This window comes from Typha latifolia, chromosome 7 (assembly GCF_019914945.1).
Source record: "Typha latifolia isolate L0001 chromosome 7, TyphaL0001v2, whole genome shotgun sequence".
NCBI classification, from domain to species: domain Eukaryota; kingdom Viridiplantae; phylum Streptophyta; class Magnoliopsida; order Poales; family Typhaceae; genus Typha; species Typha latifolia.
In genome coordinates, this window is record NC_133092.1 from 4498014 (window position 1) to 4516761 (window position 18748).

General features: G+C 36.2%; 1 protein-coding gene across 3 annotated transcripts; it reads right to left on the reverse strand.

Moving 5' to 3' along the window:
* Positions 1–213: 213 nt before the first annotated feature.
* LOC140792205 (E3 ubiquitin-protein ligase RGLG3-like) lies at positions 214–18643 on the reverse strand. 3 transcript variants are annotated; one of them, XM_073143060.1, is made up of 12 exons: positions 18411–18643; positions 14571–14760; positions 12731–12815; positions 12461–12601; positions 12276–12389; positions 9815–9912; positions 9665–9741; positions 9490–9595; positions 2313–2440; positions 2098–2233; positions 1971–2027; positions 214–672 (listed from the first exon to the last, which is right to left on the reverse strand). In XM_073143060.1, the coding sequence occupies exons 2-12, from the start codon at positions 14715–14717 to the stop codon at positions 589–591; spliced, it is 1173 nt and encodes a 390-aa protein (XP_072999161.1). In that variant the 5' UTR covers positions 14718–14760; positions 18411–18643; the 3' UTR covers positions 214–588. The 3 variants fall into 3 exon arrangements, 2 of the variants coding, with proteins under 2 accessions (XP_072999161.1, XP_072999160.1); XM_073143059.1 differs by having other exon boundaries at positions 214–680; XR_012109698.1 differs by lacking the exon at positions 214–672 and having other exon boundaries at positions 1965–2027; positions 2098–2238.
* Between the last annotated feature and the right edge of the window lie 105 nt (positions 18644–18748).

An 18748-nucleotide genomic window follows, 5' to 3' on the forward strand; every position in this document is an offset into this window, starting at 1 on the left:
TTGTTCCTAATTCAATCAACAAAGTTCTCAAGAAAATTCAGCATTAAAAGTGGAGCCCAGTTTATCTAAGTCTAATTCTTCACAAAGAAACTCAAGTCTCTAGAACAAGAAAGAAATTAGGTGATATAAACCACACAGTTTGTCTTAAGATGCCAACAGAGGATTTGCCTCTTATCCATCAAAAAGATAAAAAGGAAAAAAGAAGTCAAGGAGTCATTTTAAATGCTTGTCATTATGTAATTACTCAATACAACATCTACAATATGTTCCCTTGTCAACCCAAATAAGCTGCCTAACAATATAATTTACATTGAGGGACTAGCATTTATCATCTCCAATAAATACAGGCAGGATTGAGTCAATGTCAATGAAGCTGATCACTTAAACAAAAATATCAGTTTGTATTGTTCACGTACTGACTTATTCACCAGCAGCAGTCACAATTTCTGACCTAGTTACACATGGTTCCTTAGTTGTGAATGTAGGCTAGATTTCTGCTTCAGACAACCACTGGGAATGATATAGGTAGATCAAGTATGTACAAGTACCTTTTGGGTATCTATATCAACAGAAAGGTTCAATCCACTGCTAGCTTAAGAGGGGAAAAGCCTCACCCGTGTAGTTACGGGCATGCGACACAAGGGGCATGTAGTTATCGAAATGCCACAGTCCCTACAACTCTAAACAAGAAAAAGATTATATTGAAATTATAAATAATTATATATCCCAATCAGCTCCAAGTAATTTAATTGAAATTCTTAGTGTTTCATTCCTTGAGGAAGAGGAAGAACTTTTAATCATATATGATGCAGATTCCAAATAACAGATATCAGTAACACATGCAAATTTAACATGAAATAGGTCTGCATAACCAGAGTGCTAGCAACCAATGTGGTTTTCTGTCAGTTTAGGTGAACTCTGGGTCAACATGCATGATGTTTCGATGCCAGGCTATTAAGGTATGATGCCATGAAGAGAACTAATGGTGTCGACTATAGGCAGGGATAGCCATGACGATTCCAGATATTCGACACTGAAAAGATCATATCAGGCCTTCATCTTCCATCTTAGGAATTCCACTCAATGTTGCAAGCATTCACCAGTTGATTAGGTAAACAGTCATATGGAAAGGCCATAAGGTCAAGATGTTTTAGCTCATATATTGCTACAAATTCACTATGATCCTTTCAATTGTATAACTATAGGAAGAGCCTGAAAATTGAGTTTTTTTATTAAGAAAAAACAAGTTATGTCAGTTTTATAGATATCTGTTATTTCCTTTCGAATATCAATCCTTTACTAAAGAACCAGGACATTTACATGCAGCGCATATAAAGAACATCGTTGTTTTACCGGGAAAACAACAAGGTTGCACACACATTCATTTTCAATTGAATCTCAATAAACTAGTATAAGATGTGGAATTGCATGTTGATTTCTGGAATAACAGACAAGTTGGTGCCAAAGGGACAAAAGGGGGCTAGACTAGTAGTTCTGAAGTGCATAATAGCAATACCCATCAGAACTCAGAAGGTTTAGTATTATGGTAAAACAAATGATTAAGTTGGCGCCAAAAGGAAGAAAAGGAAGTAGGCCTTGGTAGTTCTGAAGTGCATAATAGCAATATCCATCAGAAGGTTTAGCCTCATAGTAAAACAAAAGGTTATATGTCACAAGTTTTGCTAAAGCCAGCCTCCTAAGCTCTTGAAGGAAAAGGATTAACCAAGTTGAAATATGAAACTGGCATGCTTGTTTGTTTTTAATTATAAAAGAAAGTATATTTGTGTTATGGCACCCATATGTTTCCAACTTCTATCACAAGAATAATCCTGATTATACTGCCATTGCAATGCAGCAGACATTAATTAGGTCACCATGATGTAAGACGTATTTGTGTAACTATATATAATCATAAAAAGGGATTTCCTATTATGTGGAATTTTCTAATACAGTGGACTAGAAATGCTTACCGAATGACCACATCCGAATGCCATATCTTTTGCACTTGTCAGGCATATGGAGCACACCTTGAAAGAAGTAGGAACTTAGTTCACCTTAAGAGTAAGCTGAATTCCAGGTCTCAATAACAAAATGTACCTTCTCCTTTGGGAGATTGTACTCAGTTGATTGGAAGCTTTTCAAACGACCATGTGAGCTTGATGCATTGTCATGTTCAATTACTTTTTGTGGTGGAAGAAGAGGCTTTCTCCAATCCATTCTTTCCTCATGCTTTCTGCACTGGTTTCAATACTCCTCAAATCTGTAATACATTTAATATGAGTTGAAAGGAGGAAGAAATTTGGAACACTTACTTCAAAGGTCTGAGGGTTTGAGTGGCTCTATATTGAAAGGGAATTTCCATTAGTGCAGAAAGTGCAAAATCTGCCTCCTTTTTTGCCATTGTCAGGTTTCCAGACATAATCTTTGTGAAGTTCACAAACTGTATAAGCATGAAATATGTATAAGAAGAAAGAAGAGAATAATCTGTAATATATAGCCTCTCTAACAAGTTATAACAGAACAGAACTGCAGATGATTCAGATAATCAAGAGCACAAACCACAAGTACAGAATATGATAATTAGACTAATAGAGAAATAATGGCAATTTGGTCAAGAATCTAGTAGTACAATAGATAACACAAAGCATTGTTACCTAAGGTTATGACTGATTCAAACTAAAGAGTTCTATAGTATAATGAACTTTAAGAATCTTATGCATTTCAAAATGTCCATGATATCTCACTTGAGAACGTGTTTAAGTCATCATGTAGAGGCTAAATCTGGGAGAATTTTCTGGGCTGTGATAGAAGGAACTTGAGGCATCTCCTAGGGAGATTACACTCCATTGGAGATAAATAATGATTAAATGTGCAAAAAGATATGCTCGACATATTAAATGATAGAAATACACTCTTATGATCTAAAACATAACACTGCAGACACATATTCAACATTCAGATATGTTGGATGTCCTGCCTTTGTTAGTAAAACTACTACTGGAGGAAAAAATGGGATGTGCAGTTGATTATCATGGTGTAAATAAGGCTGCCACAGTGTAGACAACACTTTACACAGGACTTCACCAACCCATTAGTTGGTAAAATTAGGTCTATTAGAATTATATTATTTATTTATTTATATATATGGTGGCTTTGTATAAATAGGGTTAAGGCTCTCTCTTATTCATCAAGCAATAAATTTTCACCATCCTCTACTCTCTTGCTCTCTTCTACCTCAACCCAATCTAGGGTCAAATCTTGTATTGTTTTATAGTATCAGAGCATCCCAATCTTTAGGGACTCTTGCATCCTTTGGATCCCTTCTCCTCCAACATACTCTCTCATTTTCTCAATTTCTTCAACCTTCACCACATATGCCTTTTTTCTCTCATGAAGAACTCTGTTGTGCTATCCACTGTGGGGCCCCTTTTGCGGCTACTTTGTCAAATCCTCTCCCTACTCACATTCTCCCCCACAGCCATTTTCTCACGCTGCAAAGCCTTTGCTGATTCTTCTTTGAGCTCCGAGGCGCCTGAAGCTTCCCTTCTTTAACATCATGCTCATCAACACGAGGCACCAATAGAACTGTCAATTGATCGTCGTCGCATGGGCTCGGTCGATCTCTACCTTCCCCAACGTCGAAGAGAACAACTCAGCCTCCATCACCTACTCTGAGATCAAGCTCCAACACTGCCCGAAGCTTTCCTCGACATTGTCAACTCCATAGACCTCTGCCATCGACTTGGAAGGAGCTCCCTAATCTTACCATCTAGACCTCCGCCGAGCCGCAACCTCCATCGCCCCAACTACTATCACCCGAGGATGAGATCTCTCTATTGAGACCCTTGGTTCCTGTCCACTACCTTGCTCATCTTATGTTCGACAATATGCGTCAGTGAGAATTCATTCTCACTATTTGCTTTGTTTGTTACTCATCTTATGTTCAACAAAAACATCGATGAAAATTAATATCCTACTCGTCATCTGTTTGACGGAAGGCTTGAATGAGAAAAATTTAAAATGCCCTCAAAATGTTTGATTGATTGTCGTCTCTCTCAATGGAGTCTCATGTTATAGTCGATCATGAGAGAGTCTCCTTAGTTAGCTTTCTACTTGTCACTCAAAATTATCAGATTACATGAGTCTCTTCTATCGAGATGGTCCTTCGTGGATGATGTCTCCTCAGGCACATCAAAGACATCTTTGTGGGGTGTGCTCCCTCTCGCACAATCATCCAAACCACTAGTGCGGCCTCCACTAAGTTTCACACGTCCAAAACCATTCAGTCAAAGGTTCCTTCCCTTGAGTATGCTGAGTGGGAGTTGCGTGATATGGAGGGCCATACCTATCCTATCCTAAAGGTCGATCGATCACTTTGACCTCAGCTCTAGACATTATTTTTAGCTCAAGACATTATTTTCACCTCAAGTTGTCAGGCTCATCTCAATAGTCAATTCGTTCAGTCGAGTCTAATGCCATTTTTAAATCCGACATGATGCCTACGAGGCCAAACATGATTAGCTCTTTATTTAGGACTTTTATGCTCTCATGACTGACATCTGGTGTGAGCTTACATTAATGGAGCATATTCTCTAACTCATTGATTTGGTGGCTGCTTAGCATCACTGTGATGAGAATCATTTGATGGACTTCCTACTTGCTCTATATCCAAATTTTAGGGGATATAACTAGTAATCTGCTGCATCACCCCACTCTCTCGAGTCTAGAAAGTGTCATCGCTGAGCTACAAGTTAAGGAGCTTAGGCTCTTTTACCGGTCATAATTGGTATTTCAACTGATGCTCGCGTCACTCATGTGCCCAAATGAGACCATCACTCATCATGTCCTATGTGCCCTCATTGCGGTCATCCTAGTCATCTTGTCCCTTGCTGCTATCGTCTATCCTGAGCTTGCTCCCCGCTTTTGCAAAGGGGCATCAATTCAATGATAAGAGTTCGTCACGTGGCTTCGTCAAACGCTATCCCAAGCACTAGTCCATTTGATCATTCCACCAGTTCTAGCTCCAATAGTGGGTAGCTCCAACAAATTTAGCAATTCATTCACAGAGCCCTCAGTTTTAATGGTGTCTACTTTTGTCTCTACTGCCTCTAGTATGAATAAATCTTGGATTTTTATTATGGCGCCTCACATCATATGATTGGTGATTCATCCATTTTTTCAGGTCTCACTGCGATCTTTCTTGTCTTTCCTCATGTTCACACTGCTGATGGGACCCATTACTCTATCTTTCACATTAGTTATATTACCCCCACTGTGGATTCCACTAGTCGACTAGTCATCTTACTTTATCTAATGTCCTTTCTCATGTTTACACCGCTGATGGGACTTATTATCCTATCTCTCACATTGGCTATGTTACCCCTACCACAGATTTCATTACCTTACTCACATTGGTTATATTACCTCTACCGTGGATTCCACTAGTTATCTTACTTTATCTAATGTTTGGCTTATTTCTAATCATACTATGAGTCTTATTTTTGTTACCTAACTTTCTGACTCTAGTTATAGTCTTTCTCTTCTATTTCTTGTGTTAAGCAGAATCCATCTACAGGCCAAAGGATTAGGATTGATAGTTGGATTCACAAGCTCTACTACCTGGGCTAGCTTCAACTTTCACCACTTAATCCTAGTGCATATCCTATTACTCATCTCTCTCCTTCAGACCTGTAGCATTAGCATCTAGGTCATGTATCGAGTCAGCAACTCAAAACCTTATCAAAGTTTGGGTACTTAGGTAGTAATTATTTTTCCTATTTGTCTCCTAATGAGAGTAAGTTAGCAAAATACTGTACCCTTCCTTTCCTTTTTAGTGTGAGCTTTCTATCTTGTGGACTCTAACATATGGGGCCCTGCTCTCTTCCATTCAAATCTTGATTTACTCTATTATGTATGTTTTAGTAATGATTTATCTCGCTTTACTTAATTTTATCTCATGGGTTAACGCTCAAAGGTGTGTCAAATTTGTCATAACTTCTCTTGTATGGTTCATACTCAGTTCAATTGATCTATTAAGATTTTTTGATTTGATGATGTTTGTTAATATCTTTCTTTTATGTTTTGTTCCATTCATGTTTCTACCAGCACCCTACCTCAGCAATCACATCTCTATACTTCTGTTCATAATGGTGTTGTCGAACGAAAGCATCCTCACTTTCTTGAGACCACTTGTGCTCTTCTAGTTAAGGCTTTTTTCGTTGCTTTTATTGGCGCGAGGCCTTTCGTACTGCTTTCTAGCTCATCAATCGTACTTACACCATCTTATGGTCATTTTTGTGTTTTTAGGTGCACTTGTTTTGTTCTTTTTTCCGTAGGTGAACGCAACAAGTTATTTCCTCGCGCAACTAAATGTGTTTTTCTAGGATATAGTCTTGCGCGTAAAGGTTATTGTTGTTATAACATATCTGTTCGTCATCTTAGGATCTCCCACTATGTCTCTTTTCTAAAAGAGTCCCATTCTTTACCTCTGACGTCTTGCTCCCTTAGACGTATTTTTTCTAAATCACCCTACCCCTATTTCATCTCCCATCCTCTCAAATGTCCCCGCCCAACCTAACCATCTACTTCTCACATGTATAATACTCTTCTACTCATGGACATCATTTTACTACCAGTTCCTTTTGCTCTTCAAACTGCTCTCTCATTGAGTTTCCGGCCCTTCTAGAGGAGTTCCCCTCTTTCATGATGATCTTGCCATAGTTGTACACTCACAAGTTATATCTCCCTCCTACTTCTAAACCTTTATTTTCTGATAGTGCCCCTTTAATCATTTTATCCTCTACTGTGACGACTCCTACATCCGCTTATTGTTATCCATTTATGATGTCTTTCGCTAAAAATTTCTCCTCAGTTTCATACCTTCCTTGCAACCATCCATACCATCCCTCAGCCCAAGTCCTATCATGAGACCGTCTAGGTTCTAGAGTGGCGGCAAGCCATGGTAGTTAGACTTTTCAGCAAATGCATACTTGGGACATTGTCCTTCGCCTATCGAACATTGTGTCTGTTAGCCGCAAATGAATTTTCAAGGTCAAGAATCGACCTAATGGATTCATTGCCGAGTACAAGATTTGTCTAGTTGCTTGAGACTTTACCTAGGAATACGTAATAGGCTATGAGGAGACCTTTACTCCTGTTTCCTAGATGACTTCTTTCCGTACTCTTCTTATTGTTGCTTTCAGTCGTCAGTGGCCCGTATATCAGATGTACTTGAAGAATACATTTCTTCATGGTCTTCTTGACAAAGAGTTATGCATGGATCTTTCACCCGGTTTCCTCTTTTTTCAAGACATATCTATCGACTATGATGAGCTAATTATAGGCTCAAGTAGGCTTCTCGTGCCTAATTTAATCAATTTCATAGTGTTCTCACATACTGCGATTTTTAAAAGAGCCCTTCTAAGCCATCTATGTTTCTATAGTCTTTTGCTTAGAGTCAGGTTCTCATTCTCCTATATTTCAATGATATAATTATCATTGGAGATGTGACTCAACATTCGCTATCTTCAACATCTTTAACGTTAGTTTGAGATGAAGGACCTCGGTCCTCTTCAGTATTCTTTAAATATCAAAATTGCTCAGTCTTCTCATGATCTTCTGGTATCCAAGTAGAATATCTTACAAACATTCTCAGTTGTGCCCATCACTGACACTCGTAGCATTACTACCCTATTTGAGATTTATGTGAAGATTCAACCTAATGATGCTCAGCTTCTTCCAAATCTGACTAGATATTGTCAGTTGGTCGAGGCTCTCTTCTATCTAACCATTACCCAACCCAATATCTCTCATGTAGTTGCTCTTGTCACTTAGTTCATACAGACTCCTCTATCTACTCACTATGCTGCTCTTGTACGTGGTCTTCGATACTTTCATGGCATTATCACTCACTCTTTCTTCATGCCATCGAGTTCTATCTTGGCGTCGCGAGCTTAATCTAATACAAAATATGCTAGTGACAATCTTGATAAGAAGTTTACTAATGGCTTATGCATTTTTTTAGGTGACTCATGTGAATTCCAAGCGCAACAAAAAACAAAATATTGTCTCTTTCCAGTATCATGTCACGTGTGCTAAAACTAAGGAGCTAATTTTTCTCTATCACATCCCTAGTGACATAGGTATTGTCTTGCCCCTCTGCACTCCTCTTTATATCGACAATAGCAGTGCTAAAAAACTCGTTGAGAATTCTGATTTTTATGAAATGACGGAACACATTGAAATCGATATGCACTACACTCGTCGAGAGTACTGAGCTATCATTATTTCCCTCATCACCTCAGCACAGAGCAACAAATTGTCATCTTGTTCACGAAGTCTCTTCCCTTTCTACTCTTTGAGCATCAAGCTAACAAATTCTCAGTTTATGGTCTACCTTGAGTTTGAGAGGAGGTATTAGAGTTATATTTATTAATTTCTTTATATATATGACAGCTTTATATAAATAGGGCTAAGGCTCTCTCTTATTCATCAAGCAATATAATTTCACTATCCTTTCTTCTATTGTTCTCTTCTAATGATAGATCCAAAAATCTGTCGATCCTGAGCCAGATCAGCCGATCCGGATTGGGATCGGCTACAACCGATCCAGATTTGGACCAGAAACCGGTCTAGTGACTGGTTTTGATTTGGGATTGGTCAGTTTCGGTCATATCAGCTAAAACTTGGCCGAAACTAGATTTTTTTTAAGATTCAGTTTGAATATAAAATATATCTAACCTATAATTGATGTGCTCATCTGTCTTCTTTCAAAGTTTTAAAATTTTACCCTCTATCTCTCACACTCTCCTCCTATCCCTCACACTTTATTGAGTTCATCTGATGAGCCCCTTTGACTACTTCGCACTCTAAAGAACTCGAGTAAGTGTTTTTTTCTCATTTCTCTTCTTTTCTCATTCATTTTTTAACTTCTCTTTTCTTACCGCTACAAGACAACTATGAATAAAGAGATGATCTCTTTCCTGTTGTTCTAAAGTAGTAATTTACGAGTATAAAGATTTATCAAATTCAAGTCAGAATTCATCATAATTTTTTAGTGAGTTTTTAGTTTTTAGGTTTCATATATGACTAATTTTTATTATCTTATTCTTCTGTTATTTTTTCTAAATTTTTAGAAATTTTTTTATATTTTTAAATAATATTTATAATTTTACGTAATTAAAAATAATCTAATTTGATACGGGCAACCGATATAACTAATAGGGCCGATATGTATCATTTTTTTAGTGACTAATTTCAATCCTAATACCAATTTTCAGAATCTTCCTTCTACATCAACTCATTTTCATTGTAGGATCAAATCGTGTATTGTTTTAAGGACCCTAAAGATCCAAAAGCTCAAACAGAAGTGATACTTATGCCCTAAATTAGGCTACAGTCTAAGACCTCTGAGAGCTCGGTACGGGAGCTGATATATGTGAGCTACTTCTGTATTCAGTATGAGATAAATAGAGAATACATCGCCTTTACCTGAAAGTTATCAAATGACCGTTGGGGAACGTAGTCATCAAATTGCTGCATCGCATCCCATGGGCCATCACCCACACCAACCATAATGATTGAGAGAGGATAATAACTGAGAGAGAATTGTTTCAGATCTTAGAAGCAATATGAGTTACAGAAGAACAAGTTTTCACTACTATACCTAGCTTCAACTATAGCATCTATAGTTGCCTGTTGTTGACGACTAAAACCATCATGTGGAGTTTGACCACCACTAACCTACAGATGGACAGTGAAGCAGAATAAATAACCTTAAAAGGTCAATAGAACCTACAGATTGGAGTATCCTAACCTGTCCATCAGCTATGATCACAAGGACATGATATTGGCCATTGCTCCTCTCTACGATATCAATTGATGCAAGAATGAGTGGTGCAAATGAGGTTGGACCTGTACATCAGAATTAAAAAAAAAAACTTATCTACTACATGTAAATGATTTATCAGTGAATATGTGGAGCAACCTTCCGCTACATGGTTAAACTGAATATCTGATATAACTGGTGAAAGAAGAAAAGAAATGGCCGTGTTTTAAGTTTTAGAAGCTCCAGATGATTCTTGTTGTCTACAAATGCTGGAGTATAAACCATGGTATGATAGCTTTGGGCCAAGCTTGACACCTCAAAGCCTGCCCTTGAAATCAGAAAACTCTCAATTAAGGACCCAATTATGTTAGACATTTATCAGCATGTCGGCCTATCCTACTGTTTTGAATTGGGTATACCAGTGATTATTAGGTCCTGCATCAAAATCATCTGAACATTCTGTTCGAATTGCCAAATCATGTGTTGGATTAGCTCCACAATTCACCTTCATTGGATTTTCTTCTATGACAGTTCCTTATAGTGCTCAGTACATTAATTCTACTACTTCCAAATATAACAGATAATTCAGTTAGTTTTGAAGAAAAGGTTTATCAATTAGGTGCCAACTGTATCTTAAGGGTTCAGCTAGCTTGGTTCATATTTACCATTTCAACTTCTGCAACAATACATGTAACAGTATGGAAGTTTGCCAGGCATCCAACACAAAATTCATGATATTGTTCTGAAAAGAAAGGTTAAGGACAACATATACCTCTGTAGAGAACCCATAATTACATGCAAGTATCTAGTATTCAATTTTTAAATGAAACAAGACACGGCCTACTATAAGTAGACAGATTTGCTTGATGAAATTTTGAAATGTGGAATATGTCAAAAGTATTATTCTTTCCAATTTTCATTTTAACGATTATATTAGAAAAGAACAAACTTTTATTATCTAGTATTGAGAAAGGAACCATCAATTCTTGAAGAGAGGTTTATGATAAATAAATGGGTAATTTAGTTCACCAATTGTAGTACCCATTGGCACAATCGGCAGAGATCGATATATATCATGCCACTGAAATATTAGGACTGATACAGAGGGAGTACCTTAATACTCTCTTATGCCAAGAGGTGTTACTAAGAATTGAGCATAGCTTATTTTAAACAAACCTAATTTGGAATCGCTTTCATCCCTTTTGATAGCTCTTTAAGGTTAAATATATTTTACCATCCTATACTTATGTTCAAAATCACTTTATTCTCTTATACTTTAAAAAGTCTCAAACCAATCTATATATCTGTGATTAAAGTGAAATTGTTAATTTTTCTATTAAATTTAACTAAACGATGGTAAAATGACCCAAAAAAAAACTCTATCGTGTTTGTTAGACAAGATATGTATGTTTTTAAGATAATGTCGTTAAATGACCAAGATAGCCATGACTCTCAGTTAAATTTAATAGAAAAATTAACATATTATTTTACTCATAAGTACATAGATTATTTTGAGACTTTTTAAATTATAGAAGAGTAAAGTAATTTTGGACATAAGTACAAAATGGTAAAAATATAAAATATATTTAACCCTAGATTATACTTCAAATTTTAGAAATAAAAAAATTTATTTTCCTGAAGTTATTTGCTCTAACTTATCCAAGAAAAATTAGAAAAAAATGAGATCAGAATCCAATTGTATATGTTAAGCTAATATCTAGCATTAAAGGAATTTATATTAACTCTTAAAATGATAGGAATGGTCTAATTGTCCAAGCCATTCAAACACATGAGTTGCTATTCAAATGCCAGTCCGCCTTTTGCCTAGGCATTCTAACACATCTAGGATACTTTTGGCCAAGAGCAATAAATTTCAATGCATTCGAACGGCCATCCAAGCCATTCGAACACCCAATGGCCAGTTCTTTAGTTAAGTTGATTTATTTTAAGAGTCTGATTAGGTTTGGGTTTATTTTCTTTCCTTAAGTGATTAGTTTGATTAGAAGATTATATATAGATTGCTTTATGTGAGTTAGTGCAAGCAATAAAATATTTTCTTCTCTAATATTTTCTCTCTCAAGTCAAGCAAGAGGGCTAGAGTTGATTGATTTCTTCTCTTTTTATCCATTATTGTTAAGGTATAACTTTGATAAATCTGTCGGGTTAGATCTATCATAGAAACCTATTTTGAGGCCCTAGAAAAGTTTAAAGATTAATTTTCTTGATATATCAAAACTATTTAGCATGCCAACAACACACCAGCTCGGCATGAAACGGGCCAACAATACATACCGTCTCAAGCAAAGGTCGGCACGACAATCTTTGCAATTTAGTACTTTAGTTAGATATCACCCAAGTAATCCCATGGTTTTAAGTCTTTCGACAAAATATGAACCAAGATGGGAAGTTTAAAAGATAACTAAAAGAAAATAAAATGTAAAGCACAAACCTGATAGTGTTAAGCAGGGAACGATTTCTTTATATCGCGAAAGAGTCTCCTCAAAACCGCGACAAGGACGGTGGTCAGGGAAAAAACTAAAGACGTATTCATCACGTGTAGATGCTATAAAAGGAAAGAAAATTGCATTAATAGAAGAAAAGAGATAGATTAAAAAGAGAAAAGGTCAACACTACCATCACCAAACCCAAAACAAGGTATCAAATTGTCCTCATCAAAAGGCGACAATGTGCGACCAATGATAGAAATTGCTTGCTCATATGGGTTAGGCATGCTTCCAATATCATGAAGAGATCTCCTATTAAACGAGTACCTTCCTGCCATTTTCGAGAAGTTAGTATTCTTTCTCTGAACTATCAAGAGAGCTATGTGCAATGTCAAGATAATAATTAAACATAGAAATGAAATAGCATCTATTTTCAGGGATCTAGAATCCTTAATAATACCCGTCCATTCATTGCTTTTTGTAAAATCAATGCCAAGGATTAAGTTTGATGACTCAAGGCCAGCGTCTCTCAGTGAAGTGATGACCTATGAGAATGGTAAAGCATAACCTATTTTAAAATTTACAGTGAATAAATAATGGAATTGTCAATACTGAAAAAACAGTAAATACGATTAGATCAACACATTGAAAGCCAAGTATTTCATTTCTCAGAAACCTGCTCTATATTAATGAGGATCATGTGTAGCTTACTGATGATTGTTTCAATATGCAAAAAAATTCATGAAATGATAAGCTTTCGCACAAATGTGAGGTTTAGCAGAAAATGTTGGTAAAGTAAAACTAACATTTACAAAAGCCCCAGAAAGTATCCATATCTTAAATCTTAAGAGAAGTGAACCTTAGACCATAGTATTGCAATTGTTGGTGGTGAACCAAATGAAAAAATGTATTGAGCCCAAAAAAGGCCTAAATTTCCATCTAAATTCTAACTAAATATTTATCAACAATAACAGTTGCTTGGATAATCAAGAACACCCACATATCAAAAACAAAAGTCCAAATATTCAGTAGGCTTCTGGAAACATAAAATAGATGTTCCTCAACTAGCTATCTTACCTTTAGTAGCTTCATACTACTCTGAGGCAACCTAAATTTCTTCGTTTATGTAGGATAATCTGGAAGGCTCTAAAGGATTCCGTCAAGATTTACCATTCATTTCTTATATTCTGAGGAAAGAACTAAACAGAAGAATTTGCAGATAAAAAGTTGTAATGCAATGCAAATGAGAATATCATAGAAGCAAGCCAAGCAATGCCTACAAACTTCATATATGGCCTCAATGAACTATAATTTACTTAGATTAAGCAGGCAAAGCACTCTGGTACATGGATAACCTATCCTAACCAACAGTGGCCATACAAGTTGGCATGTAAAAAATATCAGCGAAAAATCTTCATGCAATTACTCAGGCCAGACATACGATCCCAAACCTAGTCAACTCCGAATGCAACATGCCAACACATGCTCCCATGCTATCATAAGGCTCAATATTGGCTTGGCAAGCCTTAAAAAGAAAATTCATCCCGAAACAAAGATTATTTAAAAGTAGCTTAAATGGCTCAGTAAGTCAAATCATGTCCAAAAGAGTTAGAAAATTCACTTTTGTTCCTCAACCTCTAGTGCATTAAAGTATTAAGCCATGGGCTAATAAAAGGTTAGAGAGAGAGGAAATCTTGCCATCCCTCCTCTATTTGTCTTGTTACCTTTTCTTGTTCTTCCTCACCTATCTGTGTCTAATACTTTTCACCCTCCTCTTTATTCTCCTTTTCTTTTCTTCTCATTAGATACCCATACAAGGACTTATTAGTAGCTCATAAGCACTCCCAATGCAGAACGCAAAATCAAATCATTCTTAATCATGATGCCTCTTATGAGCTCATAAGAAACTTGATCAGTCTACTTGAATAAAGTTACATAATTATGTTATTTGTATAGGGCAGCACAGCAAACAGGCTGATCCTAGCTAATATAACATGCCCTGAAACATGCACAGGTCGTACAGGACAGGCACCCTCAAGAGGAAGAACTGTAAGTGGGTTAATATCAGTGACATTGTATACAGGAGTAGACTACCGTATGCTATATTCCTAAAAACAATCAGTGGTATGTGAGAATTACAGATTTCAGGCTTTCAGTTGATTGGCTGATTTTCAGAAGTCATAATGCCAATTAATGATTAAGGTTGAATTCCCTTGGTGAGTGTTGTTTAATAACTATTAAGATAGCAACCATCTATGAAAGCACATTGCAAGAAAGAGATTGAATTCCACTGTACTAACCTCATCAAGAGCGTTGAAGTTATCAGCTATGAATGCTGGCTGTTGCTTATTTCGAATTTTGTAGTCAAAGGAACTTCCAGGGGAAAAGGGATCACGCCGACGATAATTGTGAGGCGAGGAGATTACAGTAGATTTTGCGTTTCCCATTTCAGTTGACCATATATAGCAGTATCTGTAATTCTGTATAAGTCTGAATCCACAACAACAAGGAATGATCCAGTTAGCAATGCTCTTCTCATGACATAGTTATATTTAACTGACTCAGCTTCTTGCATAACCAATTAATACTGGTAAAAAGGGTGAACATTTTAAATGATAAGGTCAAAGTCTCATCAATCTTCTTAATCCTATGGCATGGAGAACTTTACAACTATTTTCATGAGAGAACTTTCAAGTTAGGAAGAATATAATTATAGAAAACTAAAACAACTAGTGGAATACCATCATCATGATCACTGAATCTCAAGTTGAGAATGTTCCACTGAAGAATTTAGAAAATTGAAAAGCTGACTATCGACGTGATACCAACCTTCCATTGTTGGTAAGTTATAGCATGGTACTATGTATCAGGTGCGTTAGTATGGTACACACCAATCAGCACAGTGTCATGCCAAACAGCCTTTGACATGCCCCATGCTTATGACACTTACAAACCTAGAGCATGTTTGAAAAAGGAAAAACAGATCCAAGCCCATATAGCTACATAATGCTAGTATTATGATATTGAAATACACATCTACTACTATACAATAACCAACTAGCATACACAATGGTTGTAGGTATATAATGTCTTCCTTTACATTTAGTGTCTTATGATAATAATACATTAACCAAAGATTTCATGTTATCGAGATGTCTAAAACTTATCACACGATTATCACTTATTTTATTGTTGTTTACCATTAGTTCTTAAGCCAACTTAATAAACTATTAAGGAGTATTTAAAAATGAACAAATTGTATGATGCGAACAAGTTGTTCAGGAGATCAACAAGAGTGGGATGAAAGGACATGACCATGGATAGACATATATTGGATTAACATCATGATGGAGGGTTGAAATAGGATACACGAGAACAGTTTCATTCTAGATACAAGTACATATCTGAAATTCCAGTAAAGAAGAGAGACAAATTTCAGTGATCATCGTCAGCTTAGATCAAAAGTAAGAAAGAAAAAGAAAAGGCTACTAACTGCAATTTTATTTGCAAAACTTCAGCACATCCATAAGATGAAAAAAGAGAAGAAGAAAGAGGGAAAAAAAGTACGAACACCAGCTAAACTCTATTTACTCATCAAGAAACTAAATCATGAATATAAATGGCCTTTTTATCACATCTAAAAATTAAATCACAACTTTAACATACTAGATAATTTCAAATCCAAGAAATAGTCATGCAAAGACAAGCAAGGACATCTACAAGGCTAGAATTTCTTCAAATACAAATCATATATAGTTTCACCTTAAAATACAACTATAATAGGAATTCAATACATTAATCTTACTTAAATAGCACATAAAGCCCACAAAAACAGTAAATATTATTAAATTTAACAAAAACTCACTAAAGCTATAATCTGCAAACTAGAACAAATTTGTAGGACTTCAGATAACAGCAAAAACATCTGTGATGTCCTACAGTTGATGCAAGGAACCCCGCACTTAGATATAGATTATTAGTGGAATGTTACCTACGTTGCGGAAACTTCCATAATCCCTATTGTGCCTAAACCTAACAGCTTAATCTTTTTGGTTGCAATTAAGTCGTTTTGTGTATACCTCCTCTTTTAGTAGAATCACTCTTTTCTGCTATCAACTAGTATTATAGCTGATGATTTTCAATTGGATTTATTTTCAAGTAATGCAGTGCAACCAGCTTGCTACCTCTCATGGTCTTGCAGACTCTTGTATGAGAGTCATGGTTGCACAATATTTCATGTGAACTGCCAGTGGAGGAGATCTAAATTTGAATTTGTGTACATAGGACAAGTGTGCAGGCTCAAAACTTGATGGAGAAAAGGTCTTCTATCATGACGAGGGTGCACGAGGTCATTTTATGGGCTTAGGCAATTGCCTTTGCAGTGACTCATAAAATCAACAGAAAACATCAAAATTTTGGAGTCCCATGCAGCAGTGCACGTGAAGTCAAAAACATTTGACTTTGAGATAGAAACTAAATATATGTATATGGAAAGAAATCGAACACAAGAATTAATTCAAAGTGGTGGATCAGCCTCGATGGGGAATAACTAGGAAGTATTGAGATGTATGGCTCACTGCGAAGACGAAGATTGTTCAAAATTAGTATTTGAAGAATAGTCCAAGTTGAGAAGAGAGGAAAATCGATAGGTTTTGTAAGGTTTTATTAATACTCATATATGGCAAATTATATTTCAAATAGAATTTTCTTCATATAATACGGCTAGATTTTATGTTATTCAGCATAAGTTATTAGATGTTTGATGAAAAATATATTAAAAGTGAAATATGGATGAACAGTGTCGATAAACAGGTTTGGTGAACAGTGATGAACAGTGCCGTGTTCGAAAGGTGAACAGTGCATTTGAACATGTTTGGAAGAGAAAATTTCTTGACAAGATACGTTTGAATGCTCTCAAGTGCATTGGAAGACAAGTACAAAATGTGGATTTCTTGACAAGATATGCTTCGAATGCTCTTTGAGTTTTTTTTTCAGTGTTAATGTAGACTATTGCGTCTGGACCTAATGGCATAAACTTTCAAACTAGATATTGGAATGTATGTCAAGGCTTATTTCACCTAAATTGAACTCCATCTCTCTGTTGAAATTATTCAGGAGATAGGGGAGTCATTATTCAAGTAAAAGATGTTTGACCAAACTATTAGAACCAAATATAACCCAAAAACTTAAGTTATTGAATGTCTAATCGAGTGTCTAATCGTCTGTATCAACCTTTTCTTACTTTAACTTTTTTTTTCTAATATAGGAATATTTTCTCACAAGTACTCCATAATCTCACCCCTTACATGTGAGCCTCATATCAAGTTATCAACTACTTTCCTCAAGCCCGATCCATCACCCATGACTAAGTTTTGTGGTTAACCTCTTTTTTGACCATTGTACTAGCTTTAAGATCTGGCTCTTCTATTCTCTCAATTGCTCTTCATAAGTCATTGTAAACCTACTTGCTCAAGCCCGTGCTTCGACCTTTATCCTAATACAGGACTCTTGTGTTATCGAATGTCACCAAGGAATCCACATGCCCAGGCTCCAGGTGCTGCTACAGTGACTCCAGATAATTAGCATGTTCACAAGAGCCTCCAAAATCAAATAGGGAAGTCCTAACCCAAGTAGAAGAGGGCTTAACAGACAGAATTATCGGACCCAATCCAACATTAAAGCTTAAACCATTAGGTGACTGCTCAATAATCTATTTTCAACTTTTAACTCGTTTTCCATCCGTCACACGTGAACACTTGTTAAAAGAACAAACTTGTGCTACCTTTTTCGACAAATTAGGTTTGTTTTCCAAACAAAATTTTCAGAGAAATCGACTAAATTACTGGTGGGGAAACCAAATCACTCTGTCAGCGATTTTTTTACGCAGAGTTATAAACTGACAAGGGCACTGATGAGAGAATACCCGAACCGTGGACTTCGGTAGAGAATTTAACTTACTCCTCTGAAAAGTTTTTAAGTTTGATTAACTCAACTAGTCCTCCAGTAAATTCAAAAAACAGACTTAATTTGCAGAAAGACCAGACCGTCTTGACTATTACTCATCCAGACGTATCAAAAGCAACAGATTCAAGAACTATCCACGGAACAAGAGAATGAAAGAAGGGAAGATGGATGAATACCTGGAGAGAGAGAGAGAGGAAGAGATATCCGAGACCCAAAAAGGGAAGTTGTGAAGCAAGAACCGCTCCCACCTTAATCATTATTATACATTCGTGCCCCCGTCTTCCTTTTCTTTTTCTTTTTTTTTTAACTTGACTTGTTTTGGAATCGTCACCTCTCGCTCACGGGAAGTGCGTAAGCACAGTCCGATTTTTCTGGTTCTGATCACCTCCGTGACCTGACCGGCACCGGCAAGTCATGATGATTCGTATGCATATGATTAAAATATATAGTACTAACTCAAATATATATATATAAGTTAGAATAACTCGAATATGAAATTAAATTATATCAAATT

Bases quoted from the DNA above. Each gene is read 5' to 3' on its own strand.
- LOC140792205 (XM_073143059.1), bottom strand. From the start codon at position 14,717: ATGGGAAACGCAAAATCTACTGTAATCTCCTCGCCTCACAATTATCGT. The intron at 9,913-12,275 runs GTTTGTGCTTTA...TCTGATGTACAG, and splicing joins TCCCTGCTTAACACTATCAG to GTCCAACCTCATTTGCACCA. The intron at 2,028-2,097 runs GTACATTTTGTT...ACTTCTTTCAAG, and splicing joins ACAATCTCCCAAAGGAGAAG to GTGTGCTCCATATGCCTGAC.